The sequence below is a fragment of the Notechis scutatus genome, chromosome 13 (genome assembly GCF_049901735.1).
Source record: "Notechis scutatus isolate UNSWTSFEM ecotype Mainland chromosome 13, rNotScu1.2, whole genome shotgun sequence".
Lineage (NCBI taxonomy): Eukaryota > Metazoa > Chordata > Lepidosauria > Squamata > Elapidae > Notechis > Notechis scutatus.
Genome location: NC_142021.1, coordinates 1,844,714 through 1,860,435, shown reverse-complemented (window position 1 = coordinate 1,860,435; position 15,722 = coordinate 1,844,714). Strand labels below are relative to the sequence as shown.

At 48.9% G+C, this 15,722-nt stretch overlaps 1 protein-coding gene and 1 long non-coding RNA gene across 4 annotated transcripts in view; both read right to left on the bottom strand.

The window, feature by feature from the left end:
* The window catches only part of ATP2A2 (ATPase sarcoplasmic/endoplasmic reticulum Ca2+ transporting 2), a 41,083-nt gene extending 39,465 nt beyond the window's left edge, over positions 1-1,618 (bottom strand). For both annotated transcript variants that reach the window (XM_087942559.1, XM_087942558.1), the window contains exon 1: positions 1,058-1,618. In XM_087942559.1, the coding sequence (XP_087798685.1) occupies positions 1,058-1,175 (118 nt within the window). In that variant the 5' untranslated portion in view covers positions 1,176-1,618. The remainder of the gene's footprint in view (positions 1-1,057) is intronic.
* Positions 1,619-2,418: 800 nt separating this feature from the next.
* Positions 2,419-13,563, bottom strand: LOC148129580 (uncharacterized). 2 transcript variants are annotated; one of them, XR_015745234.1, is made up of 4 exons: positions 13,215-13,563; positions 9,708-9,794; positions 3,717-4,642; positions 2,419-2,650 (listed from the first exon to the last, which is right to left on the bottom strand). It is a non-coding gene; the product is annotated as an uncharacterized LOC148129580 (long non-coding RNA). The 2 variants fall into 2 exon arrangements; XR_015745235.1 differs by lacking the exon at positions 3,717-4,642.
* Between the last annotated feature and the right edge of the window lie 2,159 nt (positions 13,564-15,722).

Genomic DNA, 15,722 nt, shown 5'->3' with positions numbered 1-15,722 from the left:
CATCCCCCCAGGACCCAGCAGATGGGGAGACTTTCTCCTTTCTCTCTCTCTCTCTCTTCCCAGGAAGGTGCCCGGCGGGTTTCCACGTTGCACCGGGACAGCAGCTGAAGGCAACCCACGAGGTCGATGGCCAAGTCAGCCATCTTCTTCTCTTTTTTTTCCCCTCCTGCCAGGCTCCAGATGCCGAATTGGGGGCAGGGGGGCAGGCAGAAGGTCCAGGATAGATGGATGGGGGGGGGGAGAATAGATATGGGGTGGGAGGGGGTGATCTCCACCTTCCTTGGTTGGGATAGATAGATGGGGAAGGGGGGATTGATATCGAGTGTGTGTGTGATCTCCATCTTCCTGGGTGGAGGGTCTGGATGGATTTTTTTGGGGGAGGGGGCAGAATAGATATGGAATATGAATGTGAGAAGGAATATGAGGTGGGGCCGTGATCATCTTTCCCAGGGTCAGGATAGCTGGGTGGGGAGGGGAGAAGGGGGGGATGATTGCCAAGAGGAGGAAGAGGAACAGATATGGAATTGGGAGGGGGCGAATATGATAATGAATATGGGGGGTCATCCTGCCCAGGGTCAGGATAGATAGGTGGGGAGGAGGGGGGAGGATAGAGGGGAGGGAATGATGGCCAAGAGGAGGAAGAGGGAGAGATATGGAATTGGGGGGAGGGAGGGAGGGTTTGAACCTGAATGTGATGGGGGGATCATCCTGCCCAGGATCAGGATAGATGGGGGAATAGAGGGGGGGGCTGTCAAGAGGAGGAAGGGGAGGGGGAATAGATATGGAATGGGGAGGTTTGAATATGAAGAGGAATATGGGGTGGGGGGAATGATCATCCAGGGTCAGGATAGATGGATGGGGAGGGGGTAGATGGGGGGCGATCACCAAGAAGAAGAGGATGGGGAGGGAGAAGATCCCCCAACGGCCCCCACTATTGTCGAAGGGGGAAGGAGAGTAGATGGGGGAGGGCGATCGCCAAGAGGAAGAGGAAGATGGGGGAGAGAAGATCCCCCCCAATGGGGGAAGGAGGTGCCCCCCGCCGCCGCCGCAGACCTACCGTTGGCGCCCCACCGCTCCTTCTGCTTCTTGACCTGCTCCAGGCTGAGCCCGGTGCTCTCGTTGACCCCGAAGTAGCCCAGCACTTCCTCCACCGTCTTGGTGTGCCCGTTCTCCATGGCGGGAGGGGGAGGAGGAGGAGGAGGAGGCCCCCCTTCCTCTTCTTCTCCGGCGGCAGCAACGGGAGGGGGGAGAAAAAATGAAGGGGAGGGGGGCTCAAAAAATAAAAACGGGGAGGGGGCGCCTCGGGCTGCCCCCTCACAATTCCCTCAGCCCCCGGGCCTGCTCCCTGCCTTCCTGCCTTCCTTCCTTTTGACGGGGGGTCTCGCTTTCTCCTCCTCCTCCTCACGGGAAGGGGGCGCCGTGAGGGGGGTCGTCGCCTCACGGGAGTGGGGGAGGGGGCGAAGGCGGCCCTGAGGGGGAAGGAAAAAATAAAATAAGCCGCCGCCGCCGCTGCCGCAGGAGCCGAAGGAGGAGGAGGAGAAGGAGGAGCCGGCCTGGGCCTCTCGCGTCCGGCGTCTCTGCTCTGCCCGGCGATGGCTGAGCCGGCAGCGGCTGCTCTAATAGAATTTATCCGAGGCGACTCGCCGCTGCCCCTCTCGCGGCCGCGGCATGTGGACGACGCCGATTGGACGGCCGCCGGCAGGACCGCCCTCGCGTCACAGCGCGGGACCCCGGATGCGGACACGCCCCCCGCCGGCAGCCTGCGCCAATGGAGCCCGGGACGCACGGCGCGCGCCGGGCAGCGGAGGGGAGGAGGGAGGGAGGGAGGGAGGAGGAGAGGAGCGCCAATTTTTTTTTTTTTTTTTTTACGAGAAAGAGGACAAAAGGAAATCCGACCGACCGACCGGGCCGGCGTTTGATTTTGCGGCTTGATGGTTTATGGCGAAACGCTCGCCCGCCCGCCCGCTCGCTCTGGCAGGAAGGCAGGCGGGCGGGCGCCGAAATCTACAAGGAGCCTTTTGAAAGGCGTGGGCGGCCGAGCGCGGAGCGTTAACGGGCGGGGCTTGCGCTGGAGCGGCGGTTGACACGTGGGGCGGCCCGAGCTCGGGCACGCGTGTGAATCGGGGTCAGGCCGGTCGCGCGGGGGCTTAGCGCCGGTTAGGACGGGTTGCAACCTGGGGGTTTGCCAGCCAAGTTCTGCCGCAAGCAAAACGCAGGATGGTTTAAGCCGGTTTCTAAAGCGAGCTAAAAACAAACTCTTGTTTTCGTAACGTGTGAATCCAGGCAAAGTTAAGCTAGGCTGATTAACCTGGGTTTTGTGGGAGGGGGATGAACTGGCGGGCATAACCCGTATTAAATCTAGTTTACAATTACAGTTTGGTCAACCAGAAAAGCTCAACTCCTACACGCACATTTTTACTCTGCTTGTTGGGCTGCTTGTGGTTAGTCCTGCATTGCAGATCCAGGTTCTGGAACCTCCAATTTCTGGGAAACTGCCCCACAGATGGCTGCAATTAATGCAAGAAGAAGGCGGTGTGGAAAGGCAGCCTGTCCAGCAGGCAGGTTTTCCACACAAAAAAAGGGACCATGGAAACTCACCGTCCTCTTACTCTGTTGGGGTTAATGATGGCTTGACCCAAACCTGACCAACCTAAAGTAAAGGAATAACAGTATAACAGTTATAACTCTGATATAAAAACCAGCTATTAAACAGACCTCGGAGTCGGAGGTCACCTAGTCCAACCCCCTGCCCGAACAGGAAGTGGACAAGTGGCTGCTTGGAGTCTTTAAAATAAACTCCAGGGACAAAGCACCCAAATTGAGAATATACCCAGAGAAGGATAAAACATAGAATAATAGGGTTGTAAGGGACCTTGGAGGCCATGTAGTCCAAGCCCCAGCTCAGACAGGATGTTTTGAAAGCATTTGGGACAAATGCTTGTCCAAGATCTTCGTGAAAACCTCCAGGGATGGAACAACCCACAACAGGCAGGCTGATTTCAGTGCCTTTCTCAGCAAGGAGGAGGAGGAGGAGGTTTTAAAAGCTGTATGTGTGTGTGCGTGCAATGGGTAGAGATGCATTCCAAAGGCCTAGCATCTATCTGTAGGCTGGAGTTTTCCCCCCCCCTCAAAATCCCCCCCCTCTTGTTTACTTCTCTGCATTTTAGCCAGGAGCGACCAGCTCCACTAAAAAAGACCCCCCCAAAAAAGAAAACAAAAATGCCCCACTGTTTTCCTCCGTCCATTTGCTTCTTTTCACCAGCGATTTGGGCTTGTCAGCAAGAAAGCAGTGAAGGCCTTTTTTTTTTTTTTTTTTTTGAGAGGGGGGGGAAGATGAATCGTCTCTGGAAATGGAGCAAGAATTAGGATGGGAAAGCAAGACGAACAACATGCAGCCAGCGGCACTCCGGAGGAGCGGAGGCGGTGGCATGAATGCAGAGTGGGACCTTGGTGGGAAAGGAGGTCATACAGCCTCGCTTTGACAGGGGGTGGGGGGAGCGGGGAGAAATACGTCTTCTTTGGCCACCACCGAGCTGCGAAATCTCGGGGCGCTAATGGAAGCCCAGGCTTTTAAACTGAATTGAAGATAAACCAGGATAGACCCGGGTTAAAGGGAGTTGATTTCGGACATCTGTGACATGTGTCAACTCAAAAAATATTTCTCTGGTCTTTTTACCGTTGTCAGCAGAAAGGGAGTGGGGGAAAGTAATGCATACCTTAAATATTTGCATAGATAATTGCCAGGCGGCCGAAGCTTCTGGCGCGCAAGATTATTACTGGAGAGCATGATTGGTGACTCTTGGCTATGGAGGTGTCCCATTGGAGAATATACATCCGGGGATTGGGGGGAGGACCGGGGTCAAGGAGGAAATGAAGGGTGTGTCTCAGTTGGCTGCACCCAGGTAACACCAACATGGTCACTCCTAATAAATCTTATTTAAACTCAGAGGTGCGGCTAGAGATTCATACTTTGAATAGGGGTGGATTGTTGGAGACCTGACAATACGTTTACATGTGAATCCAGCCAGTTCTGGGGCAAACTCTGGTTCAACCGTGACGTTGCCCCCACCAAACAAAGTCACTTGCAGGCTATCTTGTTGCTTGTTTGGGAGGTGGAGGAAGCTTGAGAGTAAGAATAGAAAGGACGTTGTGGGTCCGTGTTTGGAGGAACGTCCTAGAGGTTTTGACTGGCACTGCTTCTCATAGCCCCAAAGACATTAGATGTTGGCTTGTTGTACCCACTTTGTAGGACACGATGGGTACATGGAGACGCTGAGCCACTAAAGCCCTCGTCCCCTTTCTTGGCATGTTCCTTGCACATGTTCCTTGTGTTCTTGTACAACATGGAACGTGTCCGCCCCTTGATAAGTCCCGTGTTTTGCAGGTGATGGGCGGGAGGTGAGGAATGGGAGGAGAAGGTCTTGGGCTGGGTTGGTCCTGTGCTCAACAGCCTTGTCGATGGGACCCAACCAGGGAAGGCACCCTACTAGGAGGTCCTCTCCAACGGCAGAAGGAACATCAGCTGCAGTTGGGGAAAGGGAGTGGACCAAACCGCCTGCCTGGGTTCTCGGCCTGCCCACGTGATGCCAGGAAGCCAAGCTCTGGTGGATCTCCTTGGGACATCGGACTCCAGCCAGCAAGACTTAAAAAACAAAAATAAAAACAAGGACAAATAGGCTGAAAAGCAGCTTCTATCCCAGAGCAGTATTGAATTCTACTGTATATTAATGCAATGTCAGGGGGTTTTCAATTTAACGGTATAGAATGTGAAGGATGGGTGTTTGTGTTTTATTTTATTTTTTATAGTTATAATGTACAATGAAAGGCATTTAATTTTATTGTACGAGGTGCAATGACAATAAAGTAAATTAACTAACTAACTTAGCAGGATATTAGAATTTTGGGCTAAGGGAACTAGGTATGTTTAACCCAGGGGTCCCCAAACTTGGCCACTTTAAGACTTGTGGACTTCAACTCCCAGCATAGCTGGCTGGAGAATTCTAGGAGTTGAAGTCCACAAGTCTTTTTTTTTTTTTTGTTTCCAATTTTTTTTATTTCAATCTGCATACGCACAACAATACATTAACAGTGTGGCATCAATATATCATACATTTTAGTATAGGCAAAATTAATAATATCAATCATATCTCTTAATGCATATATTTCACATTAATTCATAATCCTTCAATGCTTATTTTCAACCTTTCAAAACTCTCCAAATGCCCACCACCATATCAGTTAAACATACCTAGTCATTCCATTATTCAATGGAATAAATATTCAAAATAAATAAATAAATTGAAGTCCACAGGTCTTAAAGTTGCCAGTTTTGGAGACCTCTGGTCTAACCTAACGAAGAGAAAATTCAGGGGAGACACGATAGCAATTTTCCAGTGCTTGGAGGGCTGCCACAGGGAAGCGAGCATCGATTTATTCTCCGTAGCACCTAAGGGCAGGACAAGAAGCCATGGGTGGGAACTCATCCTAGAATGAAAAGAAATTTCCTGATGAGGAGAGCAATTAACCAGTAGAAGGTCTTCACTCCAGAAGTTGGGAGTGCTTCATCACTGGAGGTTTTTTTGGCTTGTCTCCTATTGTGCTTGGACTAGAAGACCTCCGGGGTCCCTTCTAGCCCTACGATTATAATACCATAACGAATTCAATTATTCCGGCCTTCAAAAATAATCACGATGAAAACCGTGGTTTGTTTTCTAACCATCCTGGCCACCAAGGGATGGCTGAGCCAGCCTCCAGCTCAATTTTTGAGACCCCACCACCACAACCTTTTTCCCAGAGCAAACTATTTCCAGGCTGGCTGTCCTGGTTTTCTCTTTGACTTCTCCCGAGCTCCCTCCGACGTCAAAGGGATTTGTGTGCTTGCAGAAATTGTCCTGACCTCCAGCACCCCTATTTCTATTTTAGCCTGTTGGCTTCCTGGCTCCTGGCAGATATTTTCAGATCCGTTGTTTTCTCTTTTTACCCAAACCTGCAGGATTGTACAGGCAGATAGGTTAAGGCGGGGGAAGCGCTCTCGACAGACAGCCGTCACTCCAGCGAGCGGAACGCCAGTCCTGCAGTGCTGCCCCAAGACAAGCCTTCATGAGAAACTGCTTCCCCTCCTAATTGCCTAGCTTGCTTTTTTTAGATAAAAATTTGCTTTTATTCTTTCTTTCTTTCTTTTTTCTTTTTTTTTTTTTTTTTGAATTTCTTCCCCATCGGTTCCTCTCCTCCTTTGGGTCTGCCAGCCAAAGCTTCCATTCTGGGCCCCATTAAAGGGAAATTATTCCTTGGGAAAGCAAGCTTGAAACCAACGATGCCATGAATTGAATTTTAAAGCCTGGGTCTATCCAGAAGTGACACATTTCAAGGTGTTTTTTCCCTGGGACAGAGAGAAAAGGACAGGAGTTTCCTCTGCTCAATGTTTGCATCGGGCAGGCCCGTAAAAGTTAGTCATCCTTTTGGGAAGCCTTCTGGGGCAATAAATTAAGCTGGCGGGATGTTGACAGGGAGGGATGACCGAGAGAAGACTCAAAGCACCCAAATTAATAGCAGAATACTCTTCTGGGCTTGCCCAGCTGTTGACCACCAGCCAAAATGCTTCAGGGCCCCCTCTGAACCAGTCGCAGCAAAAAACAATACCCACCAGAAACTGTTTTTAAAAGGGCAATTCAGAGGTCCTAGATCTGTCCCAGGAGGAGAAACCATAGTAAAGATTTAAGGCTCAAAACTTCCAGCTGCACACACATATATACATACACAATACATACACATACATACATACATACATCATATATATATATATATATATATATATATATATATATATATATATATATATATATATATATATATATATATATATATATATATATATATATATATATATATATATATGCTTAAAACTATGCTAAGAAAGAAAATAATGAATTGGGAGCAGCAAAGACCAGCGAAAGAGTTTAGGTGCGCGCATGCGTGAGTCAAGGATATCAGTTTTGGAAGTCATTAGATGCAAAGCTGTTAATATTCAATTACAGTAACTGTTAGGGCAGTCAGGAAAAATTAGTTTGATGGCGTTCCCGTCCCTCCAGAGCGGTGACCGGCTGCCTGAAAATGAATCCTGTCCTCTCTCTTCCTTTCCATGCATCTCCACCCATTTGCATATGGAAGTAACAGTCGAGGGAGGAATGGCAGGCATCACCTTGCAACCCCTAGGAAGGATCGACCGGTGCTCTCTGTCCGCTGTGCCCTCGTCTCTCTTCATGGCATAAGCTGGCCAACCTCGCAAGGGGATGTTCCCTAGAAGGAGCCGGAGGGAGGTAGGATAGGAGAGTCTAAGGAGCAGAAGGACCAAGGCCTCCATAACCAAGTTGGGGGGCAAGGATGTTATGGTTCACCGGCAGCCAGTGCAGACGGCAGTGGAATCGGACAGTGGGGAAGAAAGGGGACCAGTCAGGGAGTCTGGGGAGGACTCAGACGAGGGTCCTGCGTCCGATGCAGAGATGGGGCCAGGACCATCTGGGAGTGGAGTGCTGACTCCAGGAGCCTCCAGAGTCTGGCAGCAGCGAGGAAGAGGAACAAGGGGAGCCTGTTCCCAGTGTGCATGTGCACAGAGCTGCTAGAAGGCGAGACCAGCTGAGACAAAAGGGGCGACTGGAGTAAGGCTGGGAGGTGATTGCCCCTCCCATAAGGTATAAAGGACAGGCAAAGGTGAAGAAACCTTTGCAGGAAGCAATGTCGTTTGCTCTGTTCAGATTAAACCTTGAAACTCTATGTGGACTTTTGTACTTCGTTTGGTTTTTTTATAGTTCATTTGGCACTCTAGTTGTTGGCAGCCATTCAAAGGACAGAAAGGTGGGTGCTTATCTCGAGGGACTGTTTAGGACTCATTACCGGCTGGGAATGCACAAAATTCCCAGCGTTGAAATAAAACAAGAGTTTCTTGGACTAAGCGTGTGCTTAACTATGGTTTCAGGAAGCCTGGGTCAGAACAAAGGACCATCAGCTGGCCTGCAAGATTGTAAGGTTTTCGGAAGCGGCTCGTCTCAGTAAAGACGGGACCCCAAAGGTTCTTCTCAAAAGGCAGCTGGACTTCCTTAGTTTTATTTTTTTCCTTTCTCTTTCTTTCTTGAAAACGTTTCTGAAGAACTGAAGAAGCTCCTTGGATGAGAAGCGAAACGTTTTCAAGGAAAACAGAAGAAAAGTCCATAGTTGGGGGGGGGGGAGCACTTTTGGGACCACTGTGACCTGGATGATTTCAGGATCTCCGTGGAGGAGATGAAGGTCTCACTTTGCAAAGGCATCGGGAAATATTGTGTGCCTTGACCTGGGGAACGTTCTGCGGAAATGAGGCCAGAGCAATACGGAGACTCATGTAAACCATATTCGCCCGACCCTCTTCAACGCTGGCAGTCAGGATTTCCTGCCTCACAATGGGAACCTGGGCCTGAGTTGACGTGGTGGGCGACCAGGAAATCCCAAACCTCGGGTGCGAGGACTTTGAGGAGGCCATGTTTTGCTGTGGTTGTGACCTGGGGGTGTGTGCGTTTCTGAGCACACTCTCTGTCCCATGCCACATTTGGGATTCACATCATCACAAAAAGAAATATTTCACGAGAAGAGTTCTCCACTCCTCTACTCGTAGCAGAATACCTTATGCCACCACTAGACTTGAAATTTTAGATCTAGACAACCTAGAACTACACCGTCTTCGGTCTGATCTAAGTATAGTATATAAAATCATACATTGCAATGTCCTACCTGTCAATGAATACTTCAGCTTCAACCACAACAACACAAGAGCAAACAATAGATACAAACTCAAGGTTAATCACACCAAACTCGATTGCAGGAAATAGGACTTCAGCCACAGAGTGGTCAATGTCTGGAATACTCTACCTGACTCTGTGGTTTCTTCCCCAAACCCCAAAAACTTTAACCTTAGACTGTCTACTATGGACCTCACCTCTTTCCTAAGAGATCTGTAGGGGGGGTGCATAAGCACACCAACGTACCTACCGTCCCTGTCCTATTGTTTCTTTTTTTATTTGATTCCATTTCATGTATTCATAACTATGTTTATTCTTATACCTGTTATCTAACAGTTGCTTGACAAATAAGTAAAATAAAAACCTGCATCTCTTAAAAAAGCTGGAAAGCAAAAAACTTTTTTGAGTGTCCCGAAGAGAGGATGCCCCGGTTTCATAGGAAGCTGCTCCTTGCGATGTTCGGTGTGACAATTGTGTGCTTTATAAGGAATAATGGTGATGATGATGATGATGATGATGTTATCCCACAATGGGAAGTGCCTGGAAACCCAGGCTGGTGTGTTGTGAAAAGGAACGCAGGCCAAGTCTGCCTTTTTCTTCTTGGTTTGCTTACAGACCTTGCCCGTTAAACCATGGCTTCCTGAATAAAGCACGATTGGCTGGATTAGCATAAGATCAATCAACCGGGATAGAGCTGGAAGGGACCTTGGAGGTCTGCTAGTCCAACCCCCCTGCTGGAGTGGGACTCCTATAAGTGGCTGTCCAGTCTTTTCTTAAAAGCCTCCGGTGATGAAGCGCCCACAATTTCTGGTGGCAAGCTGTTTCACTGGTTAATTGTTCTCCCTGTCGGAAAATTTCCCCTTAGTTCTAGGTGGGATCTCTCCTTGATTAACACAATAGCAGTGTGGGAAGGGACCTTGGAGGTCTTCTAGTCCAACCCACCGCTCGAACAGGAGACCCTCCACCATTCCAGACAAATGGCTGTCCAGTCTTGTCTTGAAAACCTCCAGCGATCGATGGTCGAGCCCCCTGCAAGATACGTGATTTGGTTGGCTTTACCTCTGGCAGTGATGTGTCTACATACAGGGCTCTCCAACCTTGACAACTCGACAACCTGTGGACTTCAACTCCCAGAATTCCCAGGTCTTCAAGCTGCCAAGGTCGGAGACCCCTGGTCTACAACGTGGTGAAACCTGCTCGCCCTTTCCTTGGAGACCCTTCAGGGGCCGGGTTCCCACATCCTGCTCAACAAGCCAAATTCAAATCTGCATTGACCCCCCCAAGCCATCTGAAAGACCCTGGCGTCCCAGGGTATATTTCAGGTTTGCTCATTCTGTTATAAATAGGTTCGTCCCCTTGGCTTCCTAGGTGGGGGAACAAAAGGCCAAGGGGGGGGGCTTTTCTCGTGGCGGGGGGTGGTGGTGGTCAACCCCTTGAGACTTGCCATAATAATAGCATCTGGTTTGCTTTTCTCCTTGTTGGGCTCCTCTGGAGCAGAGAGAGGAACCCAATACCTTCGGTGCGTCTTCTCCCACAGCGCCCCCCCCTCCCAAGGGGAATTCAAGCTACGGGGGGAGGGAGAAACGTTGAAGAGAAAGGGGATATTCCTGCTGGCTGCTTGGCCACTTGGCCACTCTGGCCGGCCGGGGATCTGAGCCGGCTGTCATAGTTGCAAGTCCAACCCAGGAAGGTATCCGGGCAACCTCAGGAGGAAAGGAAAACACCTCCCTCTAATAATAATTCTTACGGCTTCTAACTGGCTCATCCTTTTGACATTTTGTTCCGGGGGAGGGTTACTCGGGTCGGTGAAGTAATGTGGCTGGGGAGTGAGTTGGGGAGGGGGCTCTCCTTTCAGACGGCCCCGTCATTCGAGGCTCCCAAACGATCCGTTGGCATCGTAGACAGGCCGAAAGTCCTTTGGAAAGCCATCTTGGCCCTGACTGGGAGAGAGAGGACGTCCAAAGAGCGTATCGGCTACACGGGGTCGTATCAGCTACACGGGGGCTCTGGAGCTGCATGCGGCTCTTTGGGCCCTCTATGCTGTGGCTCCCTGTTGGGTGATCCCACCACTGGCTGGCCCTCCCGCCCTTCGCCCTCCCCTCCCAGTCATTCCTCACCTGGCCTGAGAAGGTCAAACACCAAAGACGCACGTGAGATGGAGGGAGAGATGCCCGTTTCCCACAGAGAACACCGGGAGCCACAAAACCTGGGGAGTTGACCACGCCCACCCAGGTTTTGAGGCGCCCGGTGTTTTCCTTTCTGTGGGAAATGGGTCCAAATGCCTCTTTTGAGTACTTAAGGTTGTGTACCCCTTAAGACAAGGGTCTTCAAACTTGGCAAGTTTAAGACTTTGTGGACTTCAACTCCCAAAATTCCTGAGCTTAACATGACTGGAGGAGGAGGAATTCTGGGAGTTGAAGTCCACAAGTCTTAAAAGCTGTCAAGTTGTCCCCTGCCTTAGGCGGATGGGACCCACGGACCTGCCCCGAACCGTGGTTGGTTTCTCCCCTGAATCAACCAAGCCTTGAAAGTGGGGGTACAGAAGGGTGAGCTTTGCAAAGTAGTGGGAGCATCATCCCTTGAGACTTTTAAGAAGAGATTGGACTGCCATCTATCAGAAATGATGTAGGGATGGGGGAGTTGGACTAGATGACCTACAAGGTCCCTTCCAACTCTGATTACCTGTTATCTGTTAAGTATTGGGTCTCAGTTCAGGGTTTCCTTTAGACCTGGGGTGGACAGCTTTTAAAACTGGTGGACTTCAATTCCTAGAATGTCCCCATGAAATTAAGAATGTCTCCAGGTCAGAGGTGTCCAACCTTGGAACCCTTAACACTTGTGGACTTCAACTCCCGGAGTTCTGGGAGTTGTTGTCCACAATTCTATCTGGGGAATTCTGGGACTCCACAATTTTAGCTGGGGAATTCTAGGAGTTGCAGTCCACCCATGCCACGATTGAAGAACAGGGGTCTCTCGTTTCAAACCGAGAAATGTACCTCTTTGTGGTTGAATACACACACTTAGAACACCAGGAATCCCTTCTCACCTGTATGTCAAAAGGAAATTATGTTGTGTTTCATGCAGTAGAGTCCAATAAATTGGGTGTCTGGAATAGCGGGCTATTATTTAGCCCAGGAACTGCATACACACACACACACAAACACACACACACCACCACTACCACCAGCGAAGGAAACTTTGAAATCCTCCCAAAATAGCCTCAAAGCAACTTTTTTTTTTGTTTTTTTTGCAAGGAGCCCAGAAAAAGAGTCCGGATCACTCAGAATGTTCCACTAGCTTTGCCTCCAAATCCTCTCTAACGAAAACATTTGTTTGTTTGTTTGCTTGCCTTTTTTGTTTTAATTAGGGGCTTTGATTTAAATGATAGGGACAGATGTGGCGGGCTCTCACCCCCCCTCCTTACCCCCCCCCCAACCCGGTCCCTGGGATGATGGGGGGGTGGGGAGAGCATTTGGGATTGCAGAACAGATGAGAACTGAACAGAAAAGCATCAAGAGGACCTTAAAAGGCAAGCCGGCAAATTCAAGGCAACATGATTATCTGGGAACAGAGAGGGATGACAATTTTAGTGCCGGTGAAAGGATGTGAAATGTCTTTGCAGTGGGAAGAGAGGAATTCTGCCAACTTTGGTTGCCTAAAAGATTGGTTGATTTCTGCAGCAGCCTAGTTTTTCCCCCTGGCTTTGCCACCCCGAAGGCACGCATCATTGGGGCGTAAACCCACGATGGTTACCACCGTGGGGCATGCTTGTTAGTAAACAAAGGACAGGATTTCGTTCCCACTGCATCCTTCTGCTCTGGATCACAACCAGGTCACAGAGACGTCTTTGGGGCTTCACAGATTCACCTCCCACCTGATCAAGAACTTCCTCACAATTCCCAGATTATGTTCCCAGGCTGCTTGAAATCTCTTTGGATGGAGGTTACCAAACCTCCGAGAGGATTCTGGCTTCACAACATTCTGGAAGGGTTATCCACATGGTCTCAAGCAGGGCTGTCCAACCTTGTTAAGAATTGTTGGGGAGTCCCAGAATTCCCCAGCTAGAATTGTGGCCATCAACTCCCAGAATTCCCCAGCCAGCCATACTGGGCTGGCTGGGGAATTCTGGGAGTTGCAGTCCACAAGTCTTAAGGTTTCCAAGGTTGGACACCCCTGAGCTGGAGACATTCTTAATTTCATGACCTCGTGTCTTTACATGCAGGGCAAGTCTCGTCCCAGGCTGGGGGACCTGGCGTTTGCAGGATCCGATACTTAACCTAGTAGCAGAGTGCAGAAGTGTGCACACACCTGTCTTTTATCCCTACCAGCATTTACACCTACGCAGAGATACACACACACACACACAGGAGGAGGATGGTTGGGCCCTTCCTGCCCATCATGTCTAACAAAGAGTTTTAGCGGAAGGAAATGCACCTAATAAACACTCACTTTTCCCAAGAAATGTGTGGGTGCCGTTCGACTTCGGCAGATTGCTGCGAAGGGACCTTCTGTTACGCTCCTCCTTGGGAAAGTTGGCAGCTTCCCTTCTGGGGGTTCAAGGAAAGAGGCATCTCAGCTCCCAGCAATTAAATCACCCTCTTTCTCCTCCTTCCGTGCCATTGTAGTCTATGGCAGGGAAAGGGAGTGACTCACACTTTGCTGGAATCTTCCCCAGCTTGGGAACGGCTTTTCTTTTTTCTTTTAGATGCTTTTAAGGGCTAAATCCGCTAGCATTTTAAGACAGGGGTTTTTAATTGAATTAAGAAAGCTGGAGGATGCCAAGCTGTGTCTCTAGGCATATCGCATTGGCAGGTAGGTGTGTGTGTGTGTGTGTGTGTGTGTGAGCAAATAAAACTTTCTGAGCAAACGTTGGGACGTGATATTTGCTGCATGAATCTCTCCAGAGGGGAAGGGAAGAGGCTGTCATGGCAGATGTTCAGGTGAAGAGGAGGAGGAGGAGGAAGAGGTATCTATCCTTCCTCTTGTAGCCAAAGCATCAGTGCTGGAGAGCAGAATTGTAGAATCCTGCGGCCGGAAGGGACTTTGGAGGTCTTCTAGTCCAACCCCCTGCCCAAAACAGCAGTCCTTATACCAGGGGACTCCAAACTTGGCAACTTTAAGACTTATGGACGGCAACTCCCAAAGCTGGCTGGGGAATTCTGGGAATTGACGTCCACAAGTCTTAAAGCTGGCTGGGGAATTTTGGGAGATGAAGTCCACTCTTGACGAATGTATCTTTTCTTTTATGTATACTGAGAGTATTTACACCAAGACAAATTCCATGTGTGTCCAATCATACTTGGCCAATAAAGTATTCTTTCTTTCTTTCTTTCTTTCTTTTTCTTTCTTTCTTTCTTTCTTTCTTTCTTTCTTTCTTTCTTTCTTTCTTTCTTTCTTTCTTTCTTTCTATCTATCTATCTATCTATCTATCTATCTATCTATCTATCTATCTATCTATCTACACGTCTTAAAGCTGGCTGGGGAATTCTGGGAGTTGAAGTTCACAAGTCTTAAAGTTGCCCAGTTTGGAGAGACCCCTGCCTTATATCATCCCAGACAAATGGCTGTCTAATCTTTTCTTGGGCAATACTCATTAAATTCATCTCTATCCCTAACTAAAAACTCCAGTGAAGAGCAGGATCTACGGGGATTGATTTAATCAATTCCTTTTTCTTTCTTCTGCATTACTGTTTATGAGTTTTCCTGCCTAGGTTAAAAGTGAAGATTGGCACATTGGAGTAGAAGTGTAATCCAAATAAGCCCGGTATTATATATCTGCAATCCGAGAGGCCTCCTATGAAACTGAAACCCTAAATTGAAGAGAAATGCTTGGCGTGGCTCGCCTTCATTTTCATTACATTTTGGTACAAATCTCGCCATTGTTCAAGATGAGGAATGATATCATAATTCATCCCCTGTGAGGAATTTAGCTCGGACAGGAGACGAGGCAAGCCAAAACTAGAACGCCAAACCAAAATTACAGGCTCAGTAACAGATAATCAGAGTTGGGAGGGATCTTGTAGGTCATCTAGTCCAACCCCACGCCCAAGCAAGAGACTCTACACCATTTCTGACAGGTGTGAGTCCAATCTCTTCTTGAAAGCCTCCAAGGGATGGCGCTTCCACAACTTCCAAGGGCAAACTCTTGTCATTTGGACTTCACACCCAGTCTGGCTCCCAATATTGGTAGCCCCAAATCCAGTTCCTGGTTGAGATGGCTTCCAAAGGAACAAAACAGCAGAGAAACAAAATAGTTATTCCATCCAAATGACATAAACAACCTTCTGACCAGGAGCAAAATGCGAGCTATAAAACACTAAAAAAGGACACCCAGTAGTAGCTTGTTGACAGATGCCTAAGTAAGCCCACATCCGCACACCTCTTGCACACAAGAGTAGCCAACAGCTCTCATACCTTGCCTACGTCAATACTCGCTGCAAGTTTTCACGCACCAATTAAAAAAAAATGCTTCAAGAATATTCTGATTTCCCTTTTGGGCCAGCTGCAAAATCCTAAATTGGAAAAAAAAGCTGCTGCAAGCGTGCCAAGGCCACTTGTGCTGTTTCCAAAAATATCTTGAAACCAAAAAAATAAAAAAAAAAATACAAAAGGCAAGTGGGGCCACTTTGTCCGACGTTATCTGGACATACAGAGTTTCAATCGAATTCTTCACGAAGTGTTAGGATAAAAGCCGGCCACTTGTTTTGACATCCCTGAGTCATCCAAGAAGGGTGGGGGGAACAACAGGGTCGTATTTCTTCTACAGCTTAGTTGGGGGAAGAGAGGGGGAAAACCCAGACCCTAAAGCAGGGTGTCCAACCTTGGCAACTTTAAGACTTGTGGACTTCAACTCCCAGAATTCCTCAGCCAGCATAGCTGGCTGAGGAATTCTGGGAGTTGAAGTCCACAAGTCTTAAAGTTGCCAAGGTTGGACACCCTGCTCCTAAAGCTTGAAGA